Raw genomic sequence first — 25,615 nt, forward strand, 5'->3', positions numbered from 1 at the left:
TGATTTCCATTTCATTTTCTACGGTTACATTGTTCTGTTGTCTTGTAGAATACGTAGAAGTCATCTCATTGATATTTCTTTTCTCTTCTATGCATATTTAGTATTGAGGTAGTCCTGTAGTCACTGACTACAGTGTGTTTTGTATGTTGTAGGTTTTCTACCTTTTGAGCAAAAGATAATACCACAGTGCCTTTTCTCCGTTTCCTCTGTCGTGTAGCGGCAATTACAAACATATTAGTGTCTTTATTAGTTTTATTGACATCTTCCATGAGAAATAAAAAGTTGCACACACTCCCATTCCAAGTAATACCAGTTTCAGGGCTCAATAAATGCAGCTTTTATCAACGACTAACAAACTTTATCACCTTGACCCGATGGCTTTGTTTGATAATGAGAAAATAATCAATAGATAAGCAGCAGATCGATTAGGTCAGCACATAAACATATGCACATACTGTAAAACACCTCCTGGGTCTGAGATGGTGCAGTTACTACCCTGTTGACTTCCTCTGTTAAACTTCAGTTTTGGGCCCCTTCGTGAAATGAGGAAGGGACAGAGTGGTCACATTCTGTGTGAAAATGGGCGAACAAGCAAGTGAAAGAGTTGACGTAAAAGGACAAAAAGCATCAAACAGCTGCATGGATTTGAGAAACCAGGTGGATGCTGGGAGGGAAACATCTGCAGGTGAGTTATAAAACTCCTGCAACAACTAAACTGGACTTTATAGATGAAGAGTTTGACCAAATATAGAGTTTTTCTCCATACTCATGTAAGCAGTAAACTTTCAGAACAACCTAGATCATTTTCTAACAGGCTGAACAATAACAAGTAAATCTGCAGTTTTCTCTGGTTGCAAAGTCCAAGTTTACTTTTATTTTTCTTAGTGTCAGTGTCACAGTTTTATCTTAATGAGGGTCAGAGGTCAAAAGGTGAAACATAAACCAGCCATCTTAGATAAAGGTGAATATTTCTTCCAAATGATGTTGAAAATGATCATTTTAAAATGATTTGTGTGTCATGCCAACTTTTACTTTTGTAGGCACAAGATGTCGGCCCACCTGTCAGCTGGCAGCTTCTGTGGCTGTTGTTATGGCAACAACAATCCTGGTCACTGGACTTATTTTGTGTTTGGCATTATGTAGTAAGTAAAACAATTAATATGAGATCATAAGTTTTAGGTATGTTAGTTTATTTCTGTGTCTGTCTAATGCCTTTCTCTGTTTCTGTATTCTTCATATACATTTTAAGTTTTATTATACCCTCTACTTACTGAAACATGAACAAAAACAAGGTTTAAATAATTTAATTAATGATGGCTCCATTTAGCTGCTTTAGTTTCAGGCTCCTTGTACTGTGCATGCTGGCTCACTGGCACACACTTACTGTTATTAGTAACACCTAGTCAAAATGTTGGCTGTCGAATGTGTAATTAACCAGAATATGTGAAAACATCTGTGTAGTGGTGGAAGAAATATTAAGATCAGAAGTATTAGAGCAAAATGGCTCCTTTCAAGTGTTCTGAAGTATGATATATTGTTTGTTATCTTTTGCCTACAAGAAAATAATTTCTACACACAGGTTCATATTTCTTTCAGGGGTTCTCTTGTGTGTTCTGTTGCATTGTATCATATTTAATAAGTTGATCGTCTGTTTTATAAGTAACTAGTATGAATAGCAGTGAAATAAAAAGTAAATTTTCCTCTAAAATGTAGAAGAGTAGAAGTATAAAGTAGAATAAAGTGGACTACAACTACAACATCTTCCATGAGAAATAAAAAGTTGCACACACTCCCATTTCCAAGTAATAACAGTTTCAGGGCTCAATAAATGCAGCTTTTATCAACGACTAACAAACATTATCACCTCGACCCGATGGCTTTGTTTTATAATGAGAAAATAATAAATAGGTAAGCAGCAGATCGATTAGGTCAGGCCAGCAGATGAACATCTGCACATATAACACCTCCTGGGTCTGAGATGGGGCTGCATGTACGCTCTGTTGACTTCCTCTGTTAAACTTCAATTTTGGGCTCCTTCGTGAAATGAGGAAGGGACAGAGTGGTCACATTCTGTGGGGAAATGAGCAAACAGCCTTTCCTGTCACTGCCATACTTTTACACACAAACAATCTTGATCAAGTTATGCAATAAGTTACTGTTCATTTGTTGTCACGTGGACAGCTGCACCACAAGTGGATCAGGCCTCTAAAACGGTGACGGAGCTGATGGAGCGACTGCAGCAGTGCCAGAAAGAGCGTCGTGATGTGAACCTGATGCTCCACAATGTCACTCAAGGTCATTTAAATTTTCTTTCTCCAATACAAATGTCTGACTTTACTGCAAATGTGGCATCTCAAAGTGTTCCCTTCCTGCTGCGTGCAGACTCCAGGTGCAGTCTGTGTCCAGACCACTGGCTGTGGTGGAGGGGTCGCTGCTACTTCTTTTCAGTGGAACTGCAGGAAAACCGTCAGTGGAATGAGAGCGCTGAGTTCTGCCAGCAACACAACAGCAGCCTGGTTGTAATCAAAGACTCTGCAGAGATGGTAACTTTGATGCACTTCTGTAAAATGATAACAGCCTATGGGAGGATCTGGAGCTGTAGTAAACACAGACTAAATACACAGGGAATAAGAACAGTATGTTTTTGTCACAATTGTTAAAAAAAAAAATAATTCAGAAGAAGAAAATAATTGGATTGAGTCACAGAGGTGTAGATTTACCTGCAGGAGCTCTGTGCTAAACTCAACATTCAATGATGTCACACTCCCTTTGCCTGTGTTGCTATGGCAGCCTCTCTGTGCTTTGTTTACAAATCCTGCCTGGCCATGTGTGGGTGTTAGTGCGTACACCTGAAACTACTGTTTTTCTCATCTATGTCAGTTAATTAAGGATTTATTTTAGCCAAACCAGAGTTGATGATTGTTGGGACAGCGGAAAGATGTTGTAGGTGAGTTTTATTTTATGATGTTCCGAGGATATGCAAGGTAAAATTACACTTTTTATATATTGAGTCTGGTGGCGAGCGATAGTGATACTACGGCTGTTTCTGGTTAAACAACAAGGTTTATCTCAGTAGGGATCCTTGGTGATTATTGGTTTGGTTTCAGCACTTTTATGTAATTCAGTCATGTGTCTGCTGCTGTTTTTCAGTTTTCAATTGATGCTTAAGAGATTTCAAATTCAGTTTTAAGAGGAGAAACTGACAGATATATTTAAGTTACATTTAGGGAAGGCAAATTCATGTGAAATTTTAAATACTTCCTGGTTCTGAAAGCCAGAATTTGTGCTTCTCACTGATTATACCAAATTTTTTTTTTTTTGGTTTTGGATTTTGGTACTTTTAGTTTGAGGCATTTTTTAAAAGTCAAAGTGAGTTCTTCCAAGTGTCCAACAAGAGTTTTTTATGATCATCTGCTCCGTAAAATAACTAGTTTTGTCAATAGAGTCTGGTTGGCTGTAGTACCCATGGTGGTCTGAGATGCTGTTGCTGTAGTGTGACATCTAGTGGCTAAGTGAATTTTGTATCTATAACCTGTAAACAAATCCCTCTAATGTTTTTAGCTTGGCACAAAAACTCAACATGACACATCAGATCACATTATAACTTACACCTGCAGCTCTGGTACACGCAGCTCTCTCTATAAGTTCTGTGATCTTAAAATATAACATTTGTCCACTTGAACATAACACAGATTAAGTTTTATAGACACCAGACCGAAAACATCAAAAATTCTGTCCTACAGTGGATCTGAAATCCTCTAAATGTTGCGTCCTCCTCAGGAATTTATCCAAAGTGTGATGGAGAAGCTGCCTCAGTTTCCCTTCCTGTGGGTGGGACTGACGGACGCTGAGAAGGAGGGTCAGTGGCTGTGGTTGGATGGGCTGGACATCCAGCACTACATGCCGTAAGTCTGGATTGACTGACACACGGTTTAGGAGACGAACAGTTTTTCAGATGCAGTATTAAATAATAGAAATACACTTCACCTCAGTAAAGTCTCACACATGTGGTTTTCTGTGTCCCGTTGATGCTCTTAGTTTATTTGTTGATCTTTGAGGCGTTCCTAAGTTCCTAACATGAGTATTAGTGTACATTTTTCTTCAAAATCTAATTATTTAATTCCACAAATAATCAATAATTATAAAAACATTGTTATGAATCTGTAGTCTTTGTAAGATAGTAAAATATCTGTATCCCAAGTTAGCTCAGGAGACATTTGTCTGTGAAGATACAAATATTTGTTTATATTATAATATTTGTTAATAATTGTACACTCTATCGACAGTATTTTACATACATTTGTGTTCAATTACATCAAAACGAAACGTTCAAGAAAATTCTTGTTGCCTCAAAAATAATTCAATAACAGCAGAGAATAAAGACTATAAGCAGGACAATAATGATAATCTTTAACTAATATCTATTATACTGTACAGTGACAGTACCCAGTAAGTAAGGGATAATGCCCAAGGAGGTATACATTATATGGAATTAATGGACACACTGCAGCCAATCAGTATCAATATCAATAGCTCAAGATATTGATAGAAAACACTTATTTTTAACCATATTTGTCTATTTTCTTAAAGATTAAGAAACAAACACTATTGAAGATTTTCTTCTTTCTTTTTTTATTACAACAATACAGTACATATATACATACATATACATAGTTACATACATATACATATATACATTGAGTCAACTATTGTATTGATCTACATTTACCAAATACCTTTATACAGATCAACTTTATTTTTATTAAAACACTGAAGTCTCTTATCACCTCCCTGTGTTTATATATATATATATATATATATGTGTGTGTGTTGCAGGGCAATGGTGGAGTGGGATGCTGATCACAGGGACTGTGCAGATCTGAGGGGAGGTGGGAGGCTCTTCGCAGCCAGCTGCGAGGATTATGGACCCTGGGCTTGTGAGAAAGACTCCTGACAGGCAGCACACATACGTACACACATTATTTTATATTTCTTTATGTACAATGTTCTAGTAAATTAATTGTAATTTGGATATTGTTACAGAATTTTGACACTTTTACACCAGCAATGCAAAGTCTTGAAGGGTAAAGTCAGCTTTGCAAAAGGACAAAGTTCCCAAAGACTTTTTATTGAAAAGCTTTACATGAGTAGAGATACATGCAGTTGACATTTGCACGGAATAAGTTCCTCTCAGTGAAATATGTGTGTGAAGTGTGATGTGATGGCAGAAAAAAACAACATGAAATGTATATGAAGTATTTATGATAAGTCTGAAAGTGCATAATAAAGTGCATGTATATAGATGTATGCAGAATGTGTGTTTTTTTTAAGAAATAGCATTTCTTGCTTATCTTTTAAAATTCCATTAATTATAAATAAAATTTTTTTTAGGTGTGTTTCTCAACTTCGTATAACAATTTCCACTTTTATCTACTGAGTGCTATGATCAGATACATCTATTAACGTGTTCTATAACAATGTGATCAGCACTTTTATGTAGTTCAGTCTTGTGTCTGCTGCTGTTTTTCAGTTTTAACTGACACTTAAGAGATTTTAAATTCAGTTTTAAGAGGAGAAACTGACAGATATATTTAAAGTAACATTTCGGGAAGGCAAGCTCATGTGAAATTTTAAATACTTCCTTGTTTCTAAAAGCCAGAATTTGTGCTTTTCACTGATTATACCAAATTTTTTTTAAAACTTAATCTTTGTGCAGATTTTGGTTTTGGTACTTTTAGGTTGAGGCATTTTTTTAAAAGTCAAAGTGAGTTCTTCCAGAGTGTCCAACAAGAGTTGTTAAGGTTAATCTTCCTCAGTCTTCTGACACTTTTTGTGGTGGGACGATTGTCATGAGTGTGCGACCATCCAGCGGTGCGAACAACGGGTACAGCTTCCCTCTGAAGGTTCCAGTGAAGGTGTAGATGTGGGACTTGGTTTCTGCGTTGTAGAAGGAGATCTGGCCCTCTTCGTAGTCTAAGTAGATGCCTATACGCCGTGGCACTAGACCGACAGGCAGTGGCATCTCTGGCTTGGTGCAGGCGTAGAACTGGTGTGTGCTGCGCCACAGGGCCCAGTAGCCCTGCTTTGGGGTCATGGGGAAGCGGCCTTGACGCTTGGAAACGCCAGTGGTCAGTCCCACACGCCAGGAGCCAGTGTTGGCTATGTCAACCTCCCAGTAGTGGCGGCCTCTGTCGTAGCCCTCCCAGCCTAGCACACAGAGCCAGCTGTCGAATCGCTGGGGGCTGTAAGGCAGGTCGGACTCCAACATGCCCTCCTGGACCCTACGCTGGTCGTCTGACAGCTGAAGCCAGGGGTGGTTCGTCATTGGGTCGAGAATCACATCAGCTGATAAGGAAAAGAGATTGTTGGTATAAATGAGTGCGTCGTACTGTGAATGTTTGGTTTGCCTTTTCTCTGTTTCAGTTGAGATGAAGATAAAGTGGAGGTTGATCTTACCTTCTGCGCTGCAAATCCAACTCCAAACTGAAAGTAGAAGTGCAGACATTATATTAAAGTTACACTGGATAAACAAGGGAAATGCTTATTGTACATGGTCTAAACCAGTGATTTCCAAGGGGTCCCAAGATAGGAAATAATTTATAATAATTATTTAGTTTTAACTTTTGTCTAATCTTTGTTTTTGTTTTTTATTTTCAATCCCTACTTGATGGAACTGCTTAACTCAAAGACACTCAAACTGTGATGAAGGGCTGCAGGGAGAATTTACTTCTTATGAAGAAAAAGTTGGGAACCACTGGTTCTAAATAACATTTAGTCACCCTGTTATGAGCTGTAATTGTACTTCTCCTTTGGGTAAATTTGTGGCATTTCAAAAGGCTTTTAATGTATCTTATCTAAAAACTGATTTAAAAATGCACACCTGAGTTGGGGATGTATCTGGGAATTCCTGCTTTCCAGGTCCTTTGCTTTGCCAGTAGCCACAACTGTGGAATCATCGTCTGGAAAAAATAAAGATAAAATGAAGATATGTTTCATATGAAAAGCATTTATATGTAGTGATTCTCTAATTCTACCTTCCCTTATGACCATGTAGTTTGCAAATATAATCCTAACTAGTAAATCTTGTAAATATTGATTTTTCCCACACTTTTTAGAAGTCGGTCAACATTAAATGATTGCCTGGAAGGTCATAACCATAACAAGTAGAGTAAAGAGCAGTTTTTTGTTACTGCACATGTTGTATTCATATTTTAAAACGAGGCACCAACCACAATATATTCCTTCACATTTCAATCAAGAACTTTACTACGTACACCACACGATCATCTATGAATGTTATGATAGTTTATCTGCGGAGTCTTTACTATCGGTTATCAAGGACATTGATTGTTGTTGTTTATCAGAGCAGAGGCAGAGTTATATAAGTTATTAATGCTCCGCACAAACTCAAAGAGCAGGGTTCACTCGAATCACATGTTATGTAAAGTCATTGTATAACTTGATCATGTCCGCAGTGCGTGACATCAAACAGCCTCATTCAGTTCTGTGTTTTATGGATTAACGGTTATTTGTGTGCTATCAGAGCAGTTCAAATGTTTATCTTTATATTCAAGTGACTTCTAATGGTTTCTGTTTCATTTCGTCCTTTTGAGGAATCAAGTTATTTACAGTTTTATGGTAAAAAACATTCCTTCCTCATTTCTAATTTAGTTATTTTTAGATACGAATCAGCTGAAATTTTGTAATATGTTTAAATAAATGTTATTTTCTTATTATCGAGATGTACAGTATTTGATAAAAGAACTGGTAGAAATGTTAATTTGCCAGCGGTTTCTTACTATGCTGTCTTCTTTGAGCAGAGACCAGGTGATGAACTCCAGCAGAGGCAGAAGTTTGAACAGTCGTTTCTTCTTAAGGCCGAGCAGACGCAACACTCTGCCCAGCTCGTCGCTCTGCACACCACAACTCTGAAAACACAAACACTCATTTCAGCTGCGATATTTGACACAAACTCTCCCTGCCCTCCTGGAGTTTAATGCCAAACAGACAAAAGGCTCACACTTCTTAACTGAGCGGCACTAGATATCATTTCTGTTGACAGTACTAAAATACTAATAACTTTCAGGTTCAGGTTTACGACTCCTCACCTCAGTTGCTTTCTGCAGCTCCTTTGCCCACTCCATGATCCTCATTTGTGCCTCCTCATCGGCATCTTTGTCTTCTTTATTTTCATGTTCTTGACTCTCAGATGCGCAGGGGGTCTCCTTCAGGAGCTACGGACACAAAATCAATACGTTTAGATTTATATATTTTTTCTATCTGTTATATCTAAATACATTTTCACAGCTGGTAATTACAGTATAATCTCTTTAAGCACCTCAGTACTCAATCACACATTGACTCGTTTGTGCACTGACCTTGTCGACGTGATGGAGTTCGTCAGCCCACTCCAGGATCAGTTTCCTGCTCTCCTCAAGACTGCGCTCAGTACGCCGGTCTGAACTCTGGGCTGTTCTTGTACTGGTGCCCTCCTCTGGATCACTACTGCCCTGCTCAAACACAGCACACTGTCAGACACTGTTATACACAGAACATAATGACGGCTACAATTACAATGAAATAAAATTACAAATGAGAGCCAGCTCACATTGACAGTAATGTGAGTTTCAAGGCCAAAGCTGAAAGAGGTCACTCTGGTTAGAATTAGTGTGAAATAAGTCACATGTGGGAAGTTTTCCATTTACAGTTGTCAAAAGGGCAATTTTAAACCAATATGACCTCTTGTGGGGAAAAGAATCAGATGCAGTACATAACTTCTTACTGTAGGCGTTGTCCCCCACCCTTCATGTTTCTGCCCACAGGGTCACGTAACTGGGCTGTAAAAGGGTCAATAAATATGTCCTATCAGCATCCTCCCACCCAATTAACACTGACAAGCAAAGTGGTTTCCAGTAGCAACGCTTCCAGTCCAGTCTGTGTGGCCATAAATACTGGGTTCACATGAGCTCATTATGCACCAAATAAGGCGTAACAGTTAGTCCTGAATCGAAACTCTGCACATTTGTAAACTTTATCTCCAGCTATGAACTCTTAACAGGCTGAAATGATCAACCATATGAGCCTGTAACACCATTTTTCTCATTTTCCAATCAAAAGGCTCTTATCTTTTTTTTTTGTTGACTTTTCTACTGAGCTGTCAAACAGCCTACAATGGCCTTTATATTAAAGGAAATTGGAGGTTAAAAATGAGGCAAGCTAATGTTTAACGTCAGTACCACCATGTCTATAAATTACGTATTATACATTCAGACACACATTTTTCTCATCTATTTGTTCTTTGCCCTCTGAATTTACACTGTAAGACTGCTATTAATGAGTATTAATATTAATATGTGTCTGATGAATTGGTGACTCACACTTTCCTTCCCTCCCTCATGTCCTACCTTGCAGACTTGGTCCACTTGGTCCTTCCAGTGATTGATGAACTGCACACACTCCTGCAGGCTGCGTAGATCCTTCAGGCCGCTCTGACGAGGATGTTGCTGCAGGTCACAATTTAAATGTTTATTTCTACTGTAGGTTTTTTTTTTAATGAAACCTCAAAGTAATCAACTAAATCAAGGTTGTTTCATGTACCTGTGAGTGTTTGGTGAGATTGTTGGCCTGTCTGCTGGGGGCCGAGCTGTGAGCCTGGAAGCTCTCCTCTGGCAGGGTCCAGCGAACGGCCCCAATGGAGCTGCTCTGGGTGTTCTCCCCTGTGGGGGGACACATTTAGGAGAAAACGTCTTTGTTAATATCAGTTCACAGAGCTGATTTCTAACAGAAATGAGGAAAAAGGTTGTGTCTTTAAGGGTTACGATTAAGCCTCTACGGACACAATCAAACCTTTCATCAAGCTGAGTCATTATCTCCCCACACTGGGCAAAGGTTATCAAACATGCATGTTTTAGAAAAAGTAGAAAAGTGGCATTAAAAACTTACTTTTGTTAGTTTTCAGGATACTTTTCATCTCCATGGTGGCGAACTCACTCCTGTGGAGCCGAGGACACATTAAAAAATTAATTTTGGTGACCAGTGGTGGAAGAAGTAAAAATACCAATACAACGATATTACTTATTACTACTGGTATTACTACTATTGAGACGTTCAACCTATATCAGTATTTACATACTTCCTTTCTCTTTGTTAACAAAATTCAAAATAAGAACAAATATCAGTGGAAACTATGAATCAGCTACATTATGTTGAGAAACAACTAATTCAGATGTGTTTCACTTGGAAAGATGTACAGAAAGCTTAAAATCTGTTGATAATTATTTGTTTTTACTGTTAATGATAACCAACACCTGCTAAAACTATTTAATAATTTATGTAATAGTCATTTTTGGCCTAAACTAACCAACAGGAATTTGTAGGTCAGTGATGCCTAAAGATTAATTTAGAATATGAAGTAAACTATCTTACATTTAAATAAATACACAAATAAAACTTTAATTTAATTTACTTGTTTACCTACAAATACTTTTACAGTAATAAACAAGTGATAAAAAGTAGATAAAAGCCAAAACACAAGATAAAAGTATGTAAATGATTTCAACTAATATCTGTTAAAAGATAAAAGTAGGCTTTAAATGATTTTACACTGTTGAATATTTATCACTTTACATCACTTACAATGAAAAATGATCAGTTTTCTAAAACAAAAAATTCAGAAGAAAATATAAAAATATTGAAATATGAGGTTATAAATTCAGTCATATCACACAGACCTGTAGACATATACAGTATATCATATATAACCTAGCCCAGATATAACCCAGAGTTCATTGTGTCGTACCTGTAGTCTGAGGGAGCGGTGGTGCAGCTCTGCTGGTGGAGAAGACTGGACAGGCTCTGAGCTCTAATCAGCGTATTTGTTCCTCTCTGTGTCTCCCTGATCTTTGGACTTCTTTATGGTCTCTGAGGGAGGGAAACTTTCTGCAGAGGTCCCTGACACGAAATCATCTTGACTTCCCGGCACCAGCTGGCACGTTTACCATTTTTTTTTATAACATTGATAAGTCTCTGAATATCACGCAGCACTCCATCTGATTCTACTGTGTCATTATCACTATTAAAACATTTCTTAGTTTGTTACAGTTGATATTTTTATATAGAAGGAGCTGAGATATAATTGGAAGAGTGAGGGTCTTAAAATAGATTAACTTATAATATACTTAAATTACTTTTGACATATTTTTTTAAAAGACCTAAAACAAAAGGGATAGGGTTTCTGGTCTTAACATGATCTATAAACCATGTTTGCAATATTATACCGCATGTACCAGTGCGTCAGATTCAACGCTGTATATCGCTGCATGGGGAGGCAATAAAGTAGTTCCTGGTAATATTTGATTTTTACTGTAATTACTCTCATATCACCTCACTTAAATAAACTGCCATAAAAAATAGATCTGGAGTTTGTCCATTCTGGCATTGGAGGGAAGGACTTTCAAATGCAGGACAAAACCATAATAAAGGTTTGATCTGAATCTTATATCATATGTTTCACTCTCTTATGGTTGTGTGATTCACATCAATTGTGCTCATATCTTGGCCACGATGATCCTGATTCAGTAAAATCAAATAAACCCTCTTTGACACACACACACACACACACACACACACACACACACACACACAAAAGAAAGTGGGCTCCAAATAAACTTGGTATTTTTGCGTGCCTAGAGTTACCGTTTTACTTTCCTGGTTAGTTGCGGAAAAGAAACGTCACAGAGACATTACATCACTCCATGTACCGTCACCACCTTGCTCTCATGACCTCATTACACTAATAGGCCATAAATACATCACTGGACCAGACTTGATTTATTGCCTTTGGTGGCAAGAAGCAGTAACATGAATGAATATGATGATGCATGTGCAGCTGTAAGTTTATTTGTATAGCACCTTTAAAATCCACTCACAATGCATTTTATGTCTATAAAATGTTTTGAATGTAAAATCTATGTCTGCAGACTGTAGAAGATACTACATTGTAGTAGTATAACATGGAAGTACCTCATACTTACATATAAGTAAATGTATGCAGTTAAATTTCCACCACTGATTACAGTTATCAAACTAGATTATTGTGGGAAGATTATATTATATAGTATAAACAGCATTACATAAACTCCATTGTCATGCATTGACACATTGCCCTCTGGCAACGTGCAGTGGCAGGAAAGAAATGAAACCACTTCCTCTACAAGTAGCAGTTTCAGGTTTATTTTTCAAATACAGGCAAATCTGTGACACTAGAACGATTGTAAAAAAAAAAAAAAATCCAAACTCATTTACTTAATATTCCTTTTATATCTTTTCATATCTTTAATATAAGCTCACTAAAACACTCGTTTGCTTTTATAAAAGTGGCATCACATCTCTGATTCTACCAGTCCAAACAAGCTAAAGTGTCAGCATGGTACCTTACAAATATGTACATATAAGTAAATGCATATAAAAAAATGAACTGTTTCTTGTGCAGCTTCTTCTCGAGTGCAAGATTTGTCAAATGTTCCCAGGAACATGCTTCTAGTTCCAGTTCTTGAAGAACTGCTTGAAGATGATGGTCTCCTTCCCCTGTGGCAGTATCTCCACCTGCAGCACATAAAACACTTTTACTGCTCATTGTATAGATAGAGGCGTTACAGCAGATGTAAACGGAGGTAATAATCCACATAAATGATCACTTAAAATCATAACAGCCAGAGCGGCTCCTATAAAGAGTAAGTGTGAGATGTTTAACTGTAGTAGGAGTTATGAGCAGTACCTGCGTTTTCATCCTGGGGTACTTCATTTGGTCGATGAATTTATCTGCCATCTGTAGGGCCACCTGCTTCTCCGCAGCGTTTGCTCCGTTACCTGACAGTCCATCAATGAAAGACATTAGTACTGTCACTAACAGATCTATATTGATAATTTCCTGGTTGGCTGTCACAGTTATTCTTTCTGATGTCCACAGGAGAAAATAACTAAATAACTTAAAGTAAATATGTTAGTAGAGCTGTGTGTAAGCAAGAATCTGCCAATACGATACATAATACAGGGGATACGATTCAATAAATTGTAATATATTGCAATACTGTAATCCAGGTGATATACTGTGATTTCTTAAATCTAATTTTAGGAAAACTGTCACAGTATATAGACCACCATATGCATTAAGTTTCGTCTCACACTTCAGCTCTGTACGCTGGCAGGAATAAAATGATGGGGGTGAAATGATCGAGTTTTTATTTATTTATTACTATGTTGACTTGAACACAGCAGTCCAATTTAAAGAATTTGAGTCTAAAAATACTGAAATCATCTTATTAAAATTGAAACCCTGACTTCTAGATCCATCCCAGTTTTGTTGCTGTTTTCTCTGTATTTCATTGTGTGTGTTTTCTTGAGCTGTATAATTTTGCTTTGAGATGACAGTTTCTAAATAAACCCTTAAAATATTTTATATTAGAAAACATTCTTGTAACATTCACGTCTTTTTCCTCCAGATGTCTCTGTTAGCAGACGGACGCTTTTTATTATTATATTGGATAACAATCTAAATACATACAACATGTAATGATACATAGTGAAATCAGAGCAGTATTGTGCTGTACAGTAACAATAAATAATGCTGCTCTTCTTTCAGAAATACTTCTCATATTCGACATATCCAAGCTTGCTCTGAGACTCGCCTCTCGGTGAAAACTGTCAACCACTATTTTTCACAATGCTCATTAAAATTTGATCCAGTCAGATACTGAATATCAACTATCACTTTCCTCGGTTTGCATTTCAGGCGTGGGTTGAGGGGGTCAAGTAGTATTTCCTCACCTTTCCAGACGAAGATCTTCCCGTTGGCGCCGTTGTCCAGAATGAAGCAGTCGTCACGAACCAGCAGCTCCTTGCCAAACGGGCTCTTCTCCGACACTTTGGTCGTCGTCATGGAGCCTGTCGCATCAGACACCTGTGGGGTGAATGCACACAGCTTTATGCTTTACTAAATTGTACTAAATTGGGTTTTTAAAGTGGTTATGAAAAGTCTCAGTGTAGTACTGATGCCTCTATATGACACTACCGCTCTTGTCCACAGGGGCCACAAGAATCAGCGCAAAATTAAAGTTCCTTGTAGCGGCTTTAAGGCAAATACTACACATTTTTATACAAAATATAATTGTATTAATGTAAGTAATCAGTTGGAAAAGTTTCATGGTGATATCTATTAGTTAAAATTAGTTTGGCCTTTATAAAAGTGGTAAATGGTTGTTTAATCCATCAGTGCAGTTTTTAAAGCTCATCAGATGAAGTTACCTTGTATAGGGAGGCAGAGTTGGAAACGTCGGCTTTGCTGTCCTCCTCTGGCGTGCTCTCTGTTAGCGCCGGCATTGGCCCCAGGACCTGCACAGAAACATAACAAGAAGCTCAGAAACTAGAAATACAAAAAAAAAAAGGAATACGCTTATTCGCTTAGAGTTAGATGAGAAGATTGGTTCGCTAATTTTGGAACTACAGGCACCAGAAGAGTTTCCCTGGTTCTGTCCACAGATAACAAAATCCACCTACCAGCCCCTGCAACACCAACTAAGTGCCCGAACTATTCCTTTAACATGACATGTTGTCCAGTAAAATTCTTCTTCTCTTAGTCCACCTTAATCTTACTTATGTCCTCTGAATAAAACAGTTCCACTTATAAAGATGAAGTTTAGTTCCACAATAAAAGTGTGCGTTTACCTTGAGCATCTCCTCCGGCTCCTCGCCCTCGTTGCTGTCCACAATTCGGGCTTTACCGTGTCTGTCCGTGTCACGAATCAGCGAGGCGATCTCGCGCACTTTCTGCTTCTCGAAGATGTTGGCCTGCGACCCGATCCATGACACGATGGTCTGGAGGGCAAAGAAACAACAACGATCACACCCTCACTATAACCGTATTAATACAATTTGCAGTTTAGTTTCACAACTAACTTTATTTTGTATTGCAGCAGTATTATTTATTTGATATAAGCCCATGCTGCAGTTTGAGTCCTCACCTCTCCAAGGTCGAGGATGAAGCAGTCTCCTTTGTTGAAGCTGCTCCAGGACAGCTCCACCTCCTTGGCACGGATGTTGCGTTTCCCTTTGATCTGGTACAGCCTCTGCACCGTCCCGGAGCCCTGAGGCCTCCTGAAGCCCGACTCCACACCACCGTCCTGTGACAGACAAGACATTGTGGTTTTTATGTTTAGTTTTAAATGGTAGTTGTCCTGCTGGGAAATGTCATTGAGATTTCAGCTTCAACATCCTGGTTTGTTTTAACAAGCTCGACTTGGCGTCTGTCCAAACCAAGTGACATGAATGAACTTCGGCACAGAGGCCATAATATCCAGGGTTTCTTTAAAACCATAACAGGGATTTATACAGCAATAAAAAGGAAGCTAGATACCATGAGAGCTACATCAAAAGGTATTTTTTTATACTCAGTTTATCGTTTAATTGAAACTGTAAGTGAATGAAGTAAATTAAATTGTTTTAAAATTTGTCTACAGGCAAGTTCAACATTTATAATCATTTATTTTCACTGTATTATTCTATTTTACTCATTTAAAAATAGTATTTGTCTTTGTCTGTTTAAATTTGCATTGAGTTGCATTTCTACCTTTGTCTCACAAAACTAATATTAAAAATGAACAGTGAATTAATATTTACATGGGTTTAAAGGAGCTTTAATTCCTATTTTACTAATAATTAGCACCAAATTCTCTCTAAGATACTTTCTAGGAAATCATTATGAACAAAAGAGATATTTGTACCGAATTTCCCTTATAGGTCAATGACATTACAGTTTTAAAGCATCAGAAACATCCAGGTCTTCTTCCTCACCTTGTAGCTGACCCCTCTGGGGAAGAGAGCCATGAACTCCGGGGACTCGTATCCCTGAACCTGCCTGTGCTGAACAGGGTCACCGCCCAGAAAGTTATCCAGCTGGGTGGCCAGCATGGCACACGCCACCTGCTCGTCCCGAGACGACTTCTCACCTACAACGGAGAAAAGGATTAAACATGTAATTCATGTTCACATACACATTGTGTCTGATTTATTCTTTTAGGGCGCTCTTCTGTAAATCTTGTGGTTTATGAGTTTGAGGGAGGTGATAATCATCTTAAGACACACTCCCTCTTGGATGAATGTACAGAAAGGTCTCTTCAAACACTGATTGATCCCTGATGAAGACTTACAACCGTGATCTTGTTAATTAATGAGCTATGTAATGAATAAAAGCCTTTTATTAACTTTGACCAAGCCTGAACATTGTATCTTTGCATGGTGTCATACGGTAAAAATATCTACAAAAGCACTGGAAAAAAGTAACTTAACCTTTATTTGGGATGTCAGATTATGTAGAAGATCAACAAGTATTAAGCCAACATGTACGGCTACTCCTAAAACTGACTTTGCATGTCAACAAAACCATGTCCAAAAATGATGAGATGAGAAGTGATTTTTTTGTTCATTAACAAATTATCCAGTGGCAGGTAGAGAGACAGGAAAGAAAACAGAAACACAGCGTAAGTGAGAGAAAGCGTTCGGAAATGAGGCCAGAAAGGTTAAAATGTCAAAATATGAGGAACAAAAGAGCCGCTGACAGAGGTGATGGGTCACGGAGACAAAGAGACGAGAGGCAAACAGTGTGTCGTCACAATTGTAAAACAAGTGGAGGAGGGGAGGGAGGCTTCGGAGAGCCCTCTCCAAGCTGTGACAATCAGCTTAGTGTTACCTAAGCACCGGATACATGCTGGAAACAACAGCCACATTTGAGTACTGTAACAGTCCTCCTGCTTTATTAATGAGCCCCGCTCAAAAAACATCCCAGTTTCCCTCGGGACTTCTTTCCCTCTCATCATCCCTCTCCATCCAGCCTCTGTCCTCACACAATGATGCAGCAGGTCAGCGCCTGTGTCTCATGTGTCCTCACCATCAGCGGGAGGGTTATTAGCTTTTCGACCGCAGCACAGGGCCAGGATTAGGTGTGTAATGAGTGCTGGACAATGGTTAGCGTGCTTTTGCTGGACGGGGTAAAATGGAAAACAGGATCTCTTCTCTTTCAGTCAGGACTACACGTTCTTTGCATTGCATGTTGTAGAGTACAGCTGCACTATTTCATATGTCTTTGAACCCCTGTGCTGTCCTTGGATATTGTAATTTTTTGCACCAATAATCATGTCAATTTTTAATCTTTCTTTTACTTTGGTGAGAAAAGTGATTCTGTATTGCCAATAAACAATCATTAAAGAGTAACATATCAGTGTCTAGTAGAAGCTGTAGGAGCGGTTGTTTTTACACATTTTTCATGTTGTGTGAATAAATATACTGATTTAAGAGATGTGGACGTGGATCACTGCATCAGTTGTATCTAGAGCTTCTTATATATTCTTATATATATATATATATATATATACACACACACACACATACACACACATTGGCCAATTGCAAACATAACAGTATAGTATCGGTATCCGCATATATGTCTGCCAATATGTGCTTTGTGATATGAAAACAGTTTTTTTTCAGTATATAATGCAAAAAGGGTTGTAGTTTATACAGTAATGATTTTATTTTATTTTCTCAGTGTTCAGAATTGGTTGGCAATGAATATAATAATATATAATATATAAATATTCATTAAATAGTCATTTGTTAAAGAAAACAGCCTTCTCAGTACCTTCACACCGTCACATCTATTTTCATTCCAGCCCAAAAAATTCACTACAATCGCCTGCATATTGGTAATCAGTTCATTCTTTCCCCTGTACAATCAGTATTGGCCTCGAAAAAACCCGTATTGGTCAGACTCTATTTGAATCCATAGCTCTGGTGGTGGACAATGATGTCCCCGTTCTTGATCCCGCCTACCGAGTTCTGACTCACTGTGGGAGCTGAACACGAGTCACCGAAAACAAAGGCTGTTCGTTCATCGATCTCCTTTCTCCACAGCTTACTCTTTCTTAAGGAATCTCACTTGATTAATAGCAGTGGTCCTGAAATGAGAGGCCATCAATGTAAATGTGCAACCTACTCAGACACACTGGAAGACTTTTGAGTGAACAAAGAGCTTTAGTCTCGAGTTAGATGGCCTAGCGACATGCTACATAACCCCATTGTATTGCCCCACATGCTGCAACACATTTTATATGACCACGCTTCAATCAGACTCACTGGTTTATTAACAATCATCAGCCCCGAATATTATCAGTAAGCATTTTTTCTTCAAGACAGATACAGATTACATAACCCAGATGTTTCTCCAGCTTCTCACCTATCCACATGTGGAGGTCGGCTCCCAGTTCACCACGGTTCTCCAGCACCAGGTAGGAGTCCCCGTTAAAAAAGGCTCCAACCATGGAGTGATCCAGCGGCACTGCCTTCATCTTCTCCACCCTCCAAACTCGGAGACCCGGCTCCCGGACCTCCGGACCAAACTGACCTGGCGCTGCCTGGAAGGGGAGCATTCTGCAAGAAGAAAAGAGGAGGAAAATAACGGTCACACAAAGGTGGGAAGTGGACAGTCACCACAAATATGGTCTCTGAGTCGTACTTGGAAGCCAAATTGCACAAATCTTCTCAGAAGGGGAAGAAGTTGCTGAAACAGGAAGGGTAAATACGTGGAGTTGTGTCACGGTTTCCAAGTGGGAATGAATACTTGGTTTTGGTTGGAGTAAGGAGAAGTAAAAGCAGAAGTCGAGCCCACAACAGTACTGACACATGACTGAATGACAGTGAATTTGTCATGATCAGAAGACGAGTGTCCGTTTTTGGACTCTTTTTAAAGTTTCTATGAAACTTTACTTGTTTTCAGAGAGGAGAACGGTAGATTTTGAGATACATGTTGAGGCCAACGTGTTTTACTGCAAAGACTAGAATTAAACACAGACACCTCTAAACCACAATCCTTTTAAGAAGACCAGAGTGGAGGATGTGGTTGATGTGATGAGAGCCATTACACTTAGACCTGACACAAAATGAAGGGTTGTGTTGCTGCTTAATGACCAGGAGCCACATTACATCACGTTTATGCAACACCGCACGAACACGGTGTCATTGTACAAAAACCAGGTGTGGTTATATGCAAGCTCGATCATGTCACAGGTGAGAATGAGCCAGCTATGGATTTGGTTGAGTCACTCTAATGTACACCTCGGTCTGTCTCACAGTTTTCACCACCCTGTCTTACAGGCAGAAGAAAAGAAACTGTGGTTTTGGATGAGTGTGTCAACTAACTATACCTCTGTCTCCTCCTGTCTGTTCTTCGACATAGTGAGGTTTGAAGAGAGTCACTGCAACCTTCTTTTCACAATAATCTGATGAGGCAAAGCTGCGAAACATTGAATGTCTCCCACTTTATTAAAAATGTAATGCCATGATTTTCAGGTAGGTTTAATAACCCCATTTCCTTTACATAAAAAAAAAAGATTCGCTCAGATTATAATGTGACCTTATTTATGAACTGGAGCACCCTCAGTTGTTAGATAACTTGATGAGGAAGACAATGGGTTGTAGTTGAAAGCTCCAGAAAAAACAGAGTACGTCAATTATGACTATGTCGATAAAGTTTTGTTTGTTTGTTTTTTTTTACAGAAAACTGGATCTTAGATTAACTTTTCCAGAGCTTTTAACTTTCATACATGGTCTTCCGTCCCCAGCAGATAGAGAGGGCACAGTTCATCATGTGGCCTAAGTAACTAACAAACTGGGGATTTGGAGCTCAGGTGATTGGCCAGGCTTTTCGTATCCAGCTGAAGGCACCAGCAAATCTGAGTAAGAGGCTCCTGAGTTAAGGTTTTTTTTTGGTTTCACAGTCAAGAATGAACTTTTCAAATTTTAAGTTTGACTAATTTATAGAATAAAAGGCTTCAGCATTAGAAGATTATAGAAAAACTGCGGTATGTAGATAACTGGTGCAGTAAAACCGTGTTTTATATATTCAGTTTCGAGCCTCGACAGATAATCAAAATGCTTTTGCTGGACGATAACACATAAACATTTGAAACCCTTATCAAACCCACTTTGGAGCTACATCAAAAAGCTTCTGCTGAGGTTTACAGCACTGTATGCAGCTAAAATCAGCGTTACATTACCATATTAAAAATAAGTTGTTAAAATATTGATAAACATCAACATAATACGGGTGGAGCCTTTACTACACTTTCTTAGTAAACGATCATTATATAAGACTGCAGTTGCAATTTAGCTGCTTGATAGGCGCCAGGCAGCAACCATAACTGATAAAGGACCGGAAAACAAACAATTACAGAGATAAGTCAGCTGAGGACACCGACACTACTCCCCTAGTTCTTCTATACTTTTTCTTTTTTTTTTTTAAAAATCGCTCAGTAGGCAGCAGAAAAAGTGTCACCTATTAGCGCTAATTATCAGCATTGTGGTCAGTCAAACAGGATGTCAGCCACAGCTTCGCCCCTTTCCGTTTCATGTTTTTCAGTTAAGGGGAAAGCTTTAATACTCAATCTCTCTGCTCTCCTCACAACTTCATATCAACTCTGCATCAATGTAGTAAACTGTGACCAATAAACTGCAGTTGGCCTGCTGACCAAAAACAAGCCAGATAGAGAGACAGCAGATGTTAGAGTAGAGCCGTAGAGGAGGTAAGGAGAGCGAGGAAAAAGAGAAAGGGCCTGAGGCAGCTCATGCAAGGGCCCCTGGGTTAAAGTTACAATGCTTGGACAGCCACTCTAAGAGTAAGTAAGGAGGCAGAGAAAAAGGCCCCCGAACCACTTAACTGTATGATCTCCTCTGGTACCTCCGGCATGCTGTCTGACTCCGACTCCATTCTGCGTGTCCACTGAAGTGTGTGTGGACCAGTGTGTGTGTGTGTGTGTGTGTGTGTGTGTGTGTGTGAGAGAGGTTGTAAGGGATCGAGAGGTCTGGCGAGGAGGAGTGTTTGCGCTCACCTGGCCTGGTTAGCTTATATGTGGGAGGTAACTGGAGCCGGTGTGATGAAAGCCTACCTGCGGCCTGTGGATAGGACGCTGTGTGCGTGTGTGTGGGGGGGTGGGAGGGAGCAGAGTCGGGTTCCTGGTTCCTGGCTAAAGCTAAACACCAGGGTGGATAATTACTGGGAGAGCAAATTGCTGGCTCCTCCATCTTTCCACTTCCCTTCTCTTCTGACTCCAGCTCTTCTCCCTCCTCCTTTACTCTGTCGCTATTCCCTCCTTCTATGCAAAGACAGCAACAGATATGAAGAGAACTGTAAGATTCTCACAAGCAGGGGCGTAGCTAGGAATTATAGCCCCCACGACATGCCCAGGAAGTAACACCCCTCTGCCTTTTCTAGCAGCCTCACACCTCCAGACTTTCTCATTCATTAATGAAATTCACAAAATTGACAGCAACAGCAAATATATAGGCAGGCTTTCTCAAAAGAGCTGCAAGTGTGAAGAGCAAGAAGTAAAAGTTCTGCTTAGTTTCTGCATGAAATTCTCCTGGTTGAATCATCACTATAACACCCAAGTAAAAAAACACACATCCTCAATTTGGGGGCCCTTGGTGGTCACTTTTCCTAAAATGATTAGATGTTAGTCAGTCAATGGAAAGCTGTGGGTAAAGCTTTACCAAACGTGAGATCTGCTCTTTTTCCTGTTATCGTTCTGGGCTGATGAGCTAGTTATTTAATGTACGAGCTGCATCAAAATTACAATTCATCTCAACCTCTCAATCAAATCATTTATATCAGTGAAACAGTGAAAGAAAATACACAAAGAATACATTTAAAAGTGAATCTTGATAATGTTATCAAGGAGAAGACCTTTAAAAGATAGAAACTTGCCCTTTCGGCCTTGACTACTGGAGTGGTCAGTGGCGTCTGCTTAGACGTAGGAAACAGAGATGGAAACAGAGCGAGACAGAGACGGAGACAGAGTGGACGGAGGGGTTCAGATGGAGACACAAGGTCACAGATAGGCTACAGGGGTCACTGACTCAATCAGTTATTCATGCGTTGATAAGCAGACAGAAATATGAGAGCAGACAATATGCAGGCGGACAGAGCAGCAAGCGTGGAGAGATCTGAGAGCAATCTGTCAATGGAGGGTGAGTGTATACGCTGTGTGTGTGTGTGTGTGTGTGTGTGTGTGTGTGTGTGTGTGTGTGTTTGTATGGCTGGGTGCACTGTATGTTTATGAGATTAGGAGGCTGAAATCAAGACAGTGAAGCAGACGAGATAGAAACTGAGAGAACAAAGAGGAAGGAGAAAGGAAATATAGTATGTATGAATGTTAAATTACACTTTTACAGCTGCAGGAAAACGTGTTTTTATCGTATTTTGAATGCCAAGCTTACTTTTGTCCACTAAGTCACCCAATCTGGAGGCGCCCGCCTCTTTAAACACCCCACCCTGACTTTAAGGAAATTGTGAAACAGCAGCAAATAGGACAACGGTGATGTGCAGGAAGTGAGACACGCAGACAGACAGAGAGACAGAAATTAAGGGTGTGGTTTTTCTCCACTTATAGCACAAACATTTCAGCTGAGTTTGAATGAGATTTCAGAGAGACTTCACTAAGTCTCACTGAAAATAAGAAGGAATGTGACGAGCAAGCAGAGAAAGAATGCGGGGGAGGAAAAATAGGAAAAAAGATTGAGAACAGACAATAAGTAAGAAAAAAAACACAGTAAGAAAAGAAAAGAAAAGTTTAGATTCTGCAGCAAACTGTGCAAAACAGTTCAAGCTTAAAGTTCAAGTTAAAACTTACCTTAGAGATTAGAGAGTGAGTTGGTGGTAGGACACGTCTGAGTGAAGACCGGAGAGAAAAGCAGTCATGCAAAGAGCAACACGTCCCTAAACACACAAATTCTCTCTCTCTTATATATACACACACACACACACACACACACACACACACACACAAAGATATTTCCTGCCTCTGTCTCCGGCAGTCGTAGCCCAGCCCTCTGACTCAAACACAAAAGAAGAAAAAAAGAAAAAAAAAAGTGCGGAAACCTGATTCAATCAGGACTTATGAGCGGAGGAAGAATTCAAATGCAAACTAGGCCTGTTTGACAAAATCATTGTCCTGATGAAACAGCTCATTTTTTCACTTAAAGTTCATTAGACTTTCTTGCTTTATACAAAAGATAAGGTGATACAAAAACACTCAACAACAAAAAATGTCCTTTTATGAAATCCCTCCCTGCTTTCTACTTAAGTAAAATACATTGACTCAAAACTGTACTGTGCTTAAGTACAGTTATGAGGTGCATGAGTATTTCCATTTGTTACTTTTTACTTGTACTCCACTAAATTTGAGAGAGAATGTAGTGGAATCATCTACACACATCTGACAGCTGCAGATTAAGATTTTACATTAAACAACATATGAGAACATAAATAAAACTAATTGTTAGAGATTAAACCGGTGGCTCCCAACCTTTTTGTTGCTTGTGGCCTCTTATGATGAAACACAGTGTGACTGGGCCTCTTGTCATGTTTCAGATGTTTACGAGACATTTCCAACGTGGTTTCAATTCAATAACAAGAATCAAATGATCAAAGAGAAAAGTGTGTATCAGAATGTTGGATCTTTCCTTTCCCATTAATCGTCTCATCACGACCCCTCCACCACCAGACTGACCAGCTACAACAGTAAAATCCTGTTTACACTTACACACTGATGCATCAGTATTAACAATAATGTCATACACAATCATATATCAATATTCTGATATCTTATACTTATGTACTTTTACTTGAGCAGGATTTTGACTTTATTTTACTTGTTACAGATTATTTTTACACTGTTGTATTGTTATTTTCACTTAAATTTACTACAAGGAGTTTTTAAACTGGTAATGAAATGTAATACTGATGTTTCTATACATTATTTCTGTGTAGTTATTGTTAATGCCAGCCACTGGCTCAGTTTCGGTCAGGTTCCCATGAATCAAATGAAACCAGGTGGTAGAAACACTTCTGCTTTCCTTGTGGCATCTTTAAATAAATCATCTGAATGCTTCTTCCACCACTGGCTTTCTAGTACCACTAACTTGCATATTAATGCCCTGAATTCCTTTCTTCTTGTACATAATGTCTAACAAAATAACTTTGTTAATGTTAATGTCTAACTAACAGCTGCCCTCTCATTGGTAACTCCACGTCAAGGTAAATATCACCACAGCAACCGATCCAAACACACTTATCATACGTCATACGTGGGATTCTCTCGGTCAAACACGCCCGTATGTGTAGGAAGAGCACAGTGCAGCCTCTGATCATGATGACTCCTGCACAGGTATTACTGGGTAAAGTCAGAGGGAAACCTGTGATTCAGCGTTTACACAGGTGAATCACAGGTGGGGGAACTATCTTATCTGGTTGTAATTGAGATATAAAACTGTGTGGAGGCTTCTGTTAGTTTCTAAAATCTACTGAGTTATGGATTTGAAGAAGGACCACTGAATCAATTTGATTACACTGAATAATCTAAGTCAAATTTTAAATTAGGTGGAATTAAAATGTACAAACTTGATTTATTTAACTTTGGTGAGTCGGTCCTTACCAACAAATAAACATTGTTCAAACACACAAAAACTTTATTCTACATTTCAGCAGAGATGCCAAAGATAGCACATATTCCAGGTAGTATTTTGTGAAAATGCGTATGAAATTAAACACTCGACATCTACAATATTTTATGCTGTAGCTTCGGGTGATTTGTTTCAGTGTTTCACTCAGTGTAAAATATCTTATAGCTTCAACATGGAGCTGGAACAAGCACAAACTACTGTAGGATACCGTCATACTGTGTGAAACAGGATGAGTTTCCAACAGTAAAGTTATTTAAAAACAGGAATGTAAAAAGTGTTACTGATTACATTGATCAGTGGAACAGCCTTACCTGGTTTGTTCTGAGTGGCCTCTTCTGTCTGTGGCAGACTCTCATGGGAGAGCCCTCTCTGCATCTGGTGGCCAGGAAGAGCAACACAAAGATGGTTTACTACGTGCTGGAGAGACGACAGCTCCAATGACATGAAACATCTCTGCATTAGTATTAAGACACACGAGCTTGTGCTGTTTGTGGAGGTAAAATGCAGTTGTAAGCGAGCCTAGCATCCCTGCAGTCTGCACAAACATCTGCTTATAAACTGATTTTAATAACAATTTTAAGGCCTTTTATATATATATATATACACACACACACACACACACACACACACACACATTGTAGGTCCAGTGGAGCGTAGTCCCTATGGTGTGCTTTTCAATGTAGCTTTACTAAACATAACTGTGTCTGTCCTTACTTGCACAACATCCATTTCAGGCCACCTAGGCTACTTATGCTAGTATGCTATTTATGGCCTTTTAGGGTTCATTTAAGAGCAAATATTATATTAGTGGTGTTTTAACTACTGTAAGATAATGCTTAATCACATCAATTTAATCATGTACATCATTCTGTAAGCACACCTTAAAAGGTATCTATTAAATAATGTGTACACTCAGATTACTGCCATATGGTCCCAGGTTTATAAGAGATACACATTTAACAGGTGTTTATATTGAGCTAGCTATGGTTTGGCAGAGTTTGTAAATCCCAAATTACAGCCTCAACCATCCATAGTTTACCTGTAGATTCAA

At 38.9% G+C, this 25,615-nt stretch overlaps 3 protein-coding genes across 5 annotated transcripts; 1 reads left to right on the top strand and 2 right to left on the bottom strand.

Moving 5' to 3' along the window:
- Positions 1–518: 518 nt before the first annotated feature.
- Positions 519–5,303, top strand: LOC127379463 (CD209 antigen-like protein E). 2 transcript variants are annotated; one of them, XM_051429080.1, is made up of 6 exons: positions 519–685; positions 1,041–1,142; positions 2,182–2,295; positions 2,383–2,543; positions 3,781–3,905; positions 4,837–5,303. In XM_051429080.1, the coding sequence occupies exons 1-6, from the start codon at positions 580–582 to the stop codon at positions 4,952–4,954; spliced, it is 726 nt and encodes a 241-aa protein (XP_051285040.1). In that variant the 5' UTR covers positions 519–579; the 3' UTR covers positions 4,955–5,303. The 2 variants fall into 2 exon arrangements, with proteins under 2 accessions (XP_051285040.1, XP_051285042.1); XM_051429082.1 differs by lacking the exon at positions 519–685 and adding an exon at positions 790–961.
- On the bottom strand, positions 5,108–10,898 carry si:dkey-219e21.2 (nuclear factor 7, brain). Of its 2 annotated transcripts, none has more exons than XM_051429077.1 (10): positions 10,799–10,898; positions 9,943–9,992; positions 9,598–9,716; positions 9,405–9,503; positions 8,379–8,528; positions 8,109–8,234; positions 7,800–7,928; positions 6,881–6,959; positions 6,457–6,483; positions 5,108–6,345 (listed from the first exon to the last, which is right to left on the bottom strand). In XM_051429077.1, the coding sequence occupies exons 2-10, from the start codon at positions 9,974–9,976 to the stop codon at positions 5,813–5,815; spliced, it is 1,296 nt and encodes a 431-aa protein (XP_051285037.1). In that variant the 5' UTR covers positions 9,977–9,992; positions 10,799–10,898; the 3' UTR covers positions 5,108–5,812. The 2 variants fall into 2 exon arrangements, with proteins under 2 accessions (XP_051285037.1, XP_051285036.1); XM_051429076.1 differs by having other exon boundaries at positions 8,379–8,510; positions 10,799–10,860.
- A 1,311-nt stretch (positions 10,899–12,209) lies between these two features.
- capgb (capping protein (actin filament), gelsolin-like b) lies at positions 12,210–22,893 on the bottom strand. The gene is made up of 9 exons (XM_051429079.1): positions 22,734–22,893; positions 18,284–18,477; positions 15,847–16,001; positions 15,018–15,176; positions 14,722–14,871; positions 14,302–14,388; positions 13,825–13,957; positions 12,776–12,867; positions 12,210–12,603 (listed from the first exon to the last, which is right to left on the bottom strand). Exons 2-9 carry the CDS (start codon positions 18,474–18,476, stop codon positions 12,538–12,540), a joined length of 1,035 nt encoding a protein of 344 aa, XP_051285039.1. The 5' UTR covers position 18,477; positions 22,734–22,893; the 3' UTR covers positions 12,210–12,537.
- Positions 22,894–25,615: the final 2,722 nt, after the last annotated feature.

The sequence above is a fragment of the Dicentrarchus labrax genome, unplaced genomic scaffold (genome assembly GCF_905237075.1).
Source record: "Dicentrarchus labrax unplaced genomic scaffold, dlabrax2021, whole genome shotgun sequence".
In the NCBI taxonomy this organism is placed as follows: domain Eukaryota; kingdom Metazoa; phylum Chordata; class Actinopteri; family Moronidae; genus Dicentrarchus; species Dicentrarchus labrax.

What these genes read in the sequence shown, in the direction of transcription:
- capgb (XM_051429079.1), bottom strand. Translation starts at nt 18,476, where the DNA reads ATGCTCCCCTTCCAGGCAGCGCCAGGTCAGTTTGGTCCGGAGGTCCGG. An exon ending in TCATCCTCGACCTTGGAGAG is followed by an intron (nt 14,872 to 15,017) that starts GTGAGGACTCAA and finishes TTTGCCCTCCAG; the next exon opens with ACCATCGTGTCATGGATCGG. An exon ending in ACCCCAGGATGAAAACGCAG is followed by an intron (nt 12,604 to 12,775) that starts GTACTGCTCATA and finishes TATGTGCTGCAG; the next exon opens with GTGGAGATACTGCCACAGGG.
- si:dkey-219e21.2 (XM_051429077.1), bottom strand. Translation starts at nt 9,976, where the DNA reads ATGGAGATGAAAAGTATCCTGAAAACTAACAAAA. An exon ending in AACTCCATCACGTCGACAAG is followed by an intron (nt 8,235 to 8,378) that starts GTCAGTGCACAA and finishes TTGTGTCCGTAG; the next exon opens with CTCCTGAAGGAGACCCCCTG. An exon ending in TTGGATTTGCAGCGCAGAAG is followed by an intron (nt 6,346 to 6,456) that starts GTAAGATCAACC and finishes TTTCCTTATCAG; the next exon opens with CTGATGTGATTCTCGACCCA.
- LOC127379463 (XM_051429080.1), top strand. Translation starts at nt 580, where the DNA reads ATGGGCGAACAAGCAAGTGAAAGAGTTGACGTAAAAGGACAAAAAGCA. An exon ending in TTTGTGTTTGGCATTATGTA is followed by an intron (nt 1,143 to 2,181) that starts GTAAGTAAAACA and finishes TCACGTGGACAG; the next exon opens with CTGCACCACAAGTGGATCAG. An exon ending in GACATCCAGCACTACATGCC is followed by an intron (nt 3,906 to 4,836) that starts GTAAGTCTGGAT and finishes TGTGTGTTGCAG; the next exon opens with GGCAATGGTGGAGTGGGATG.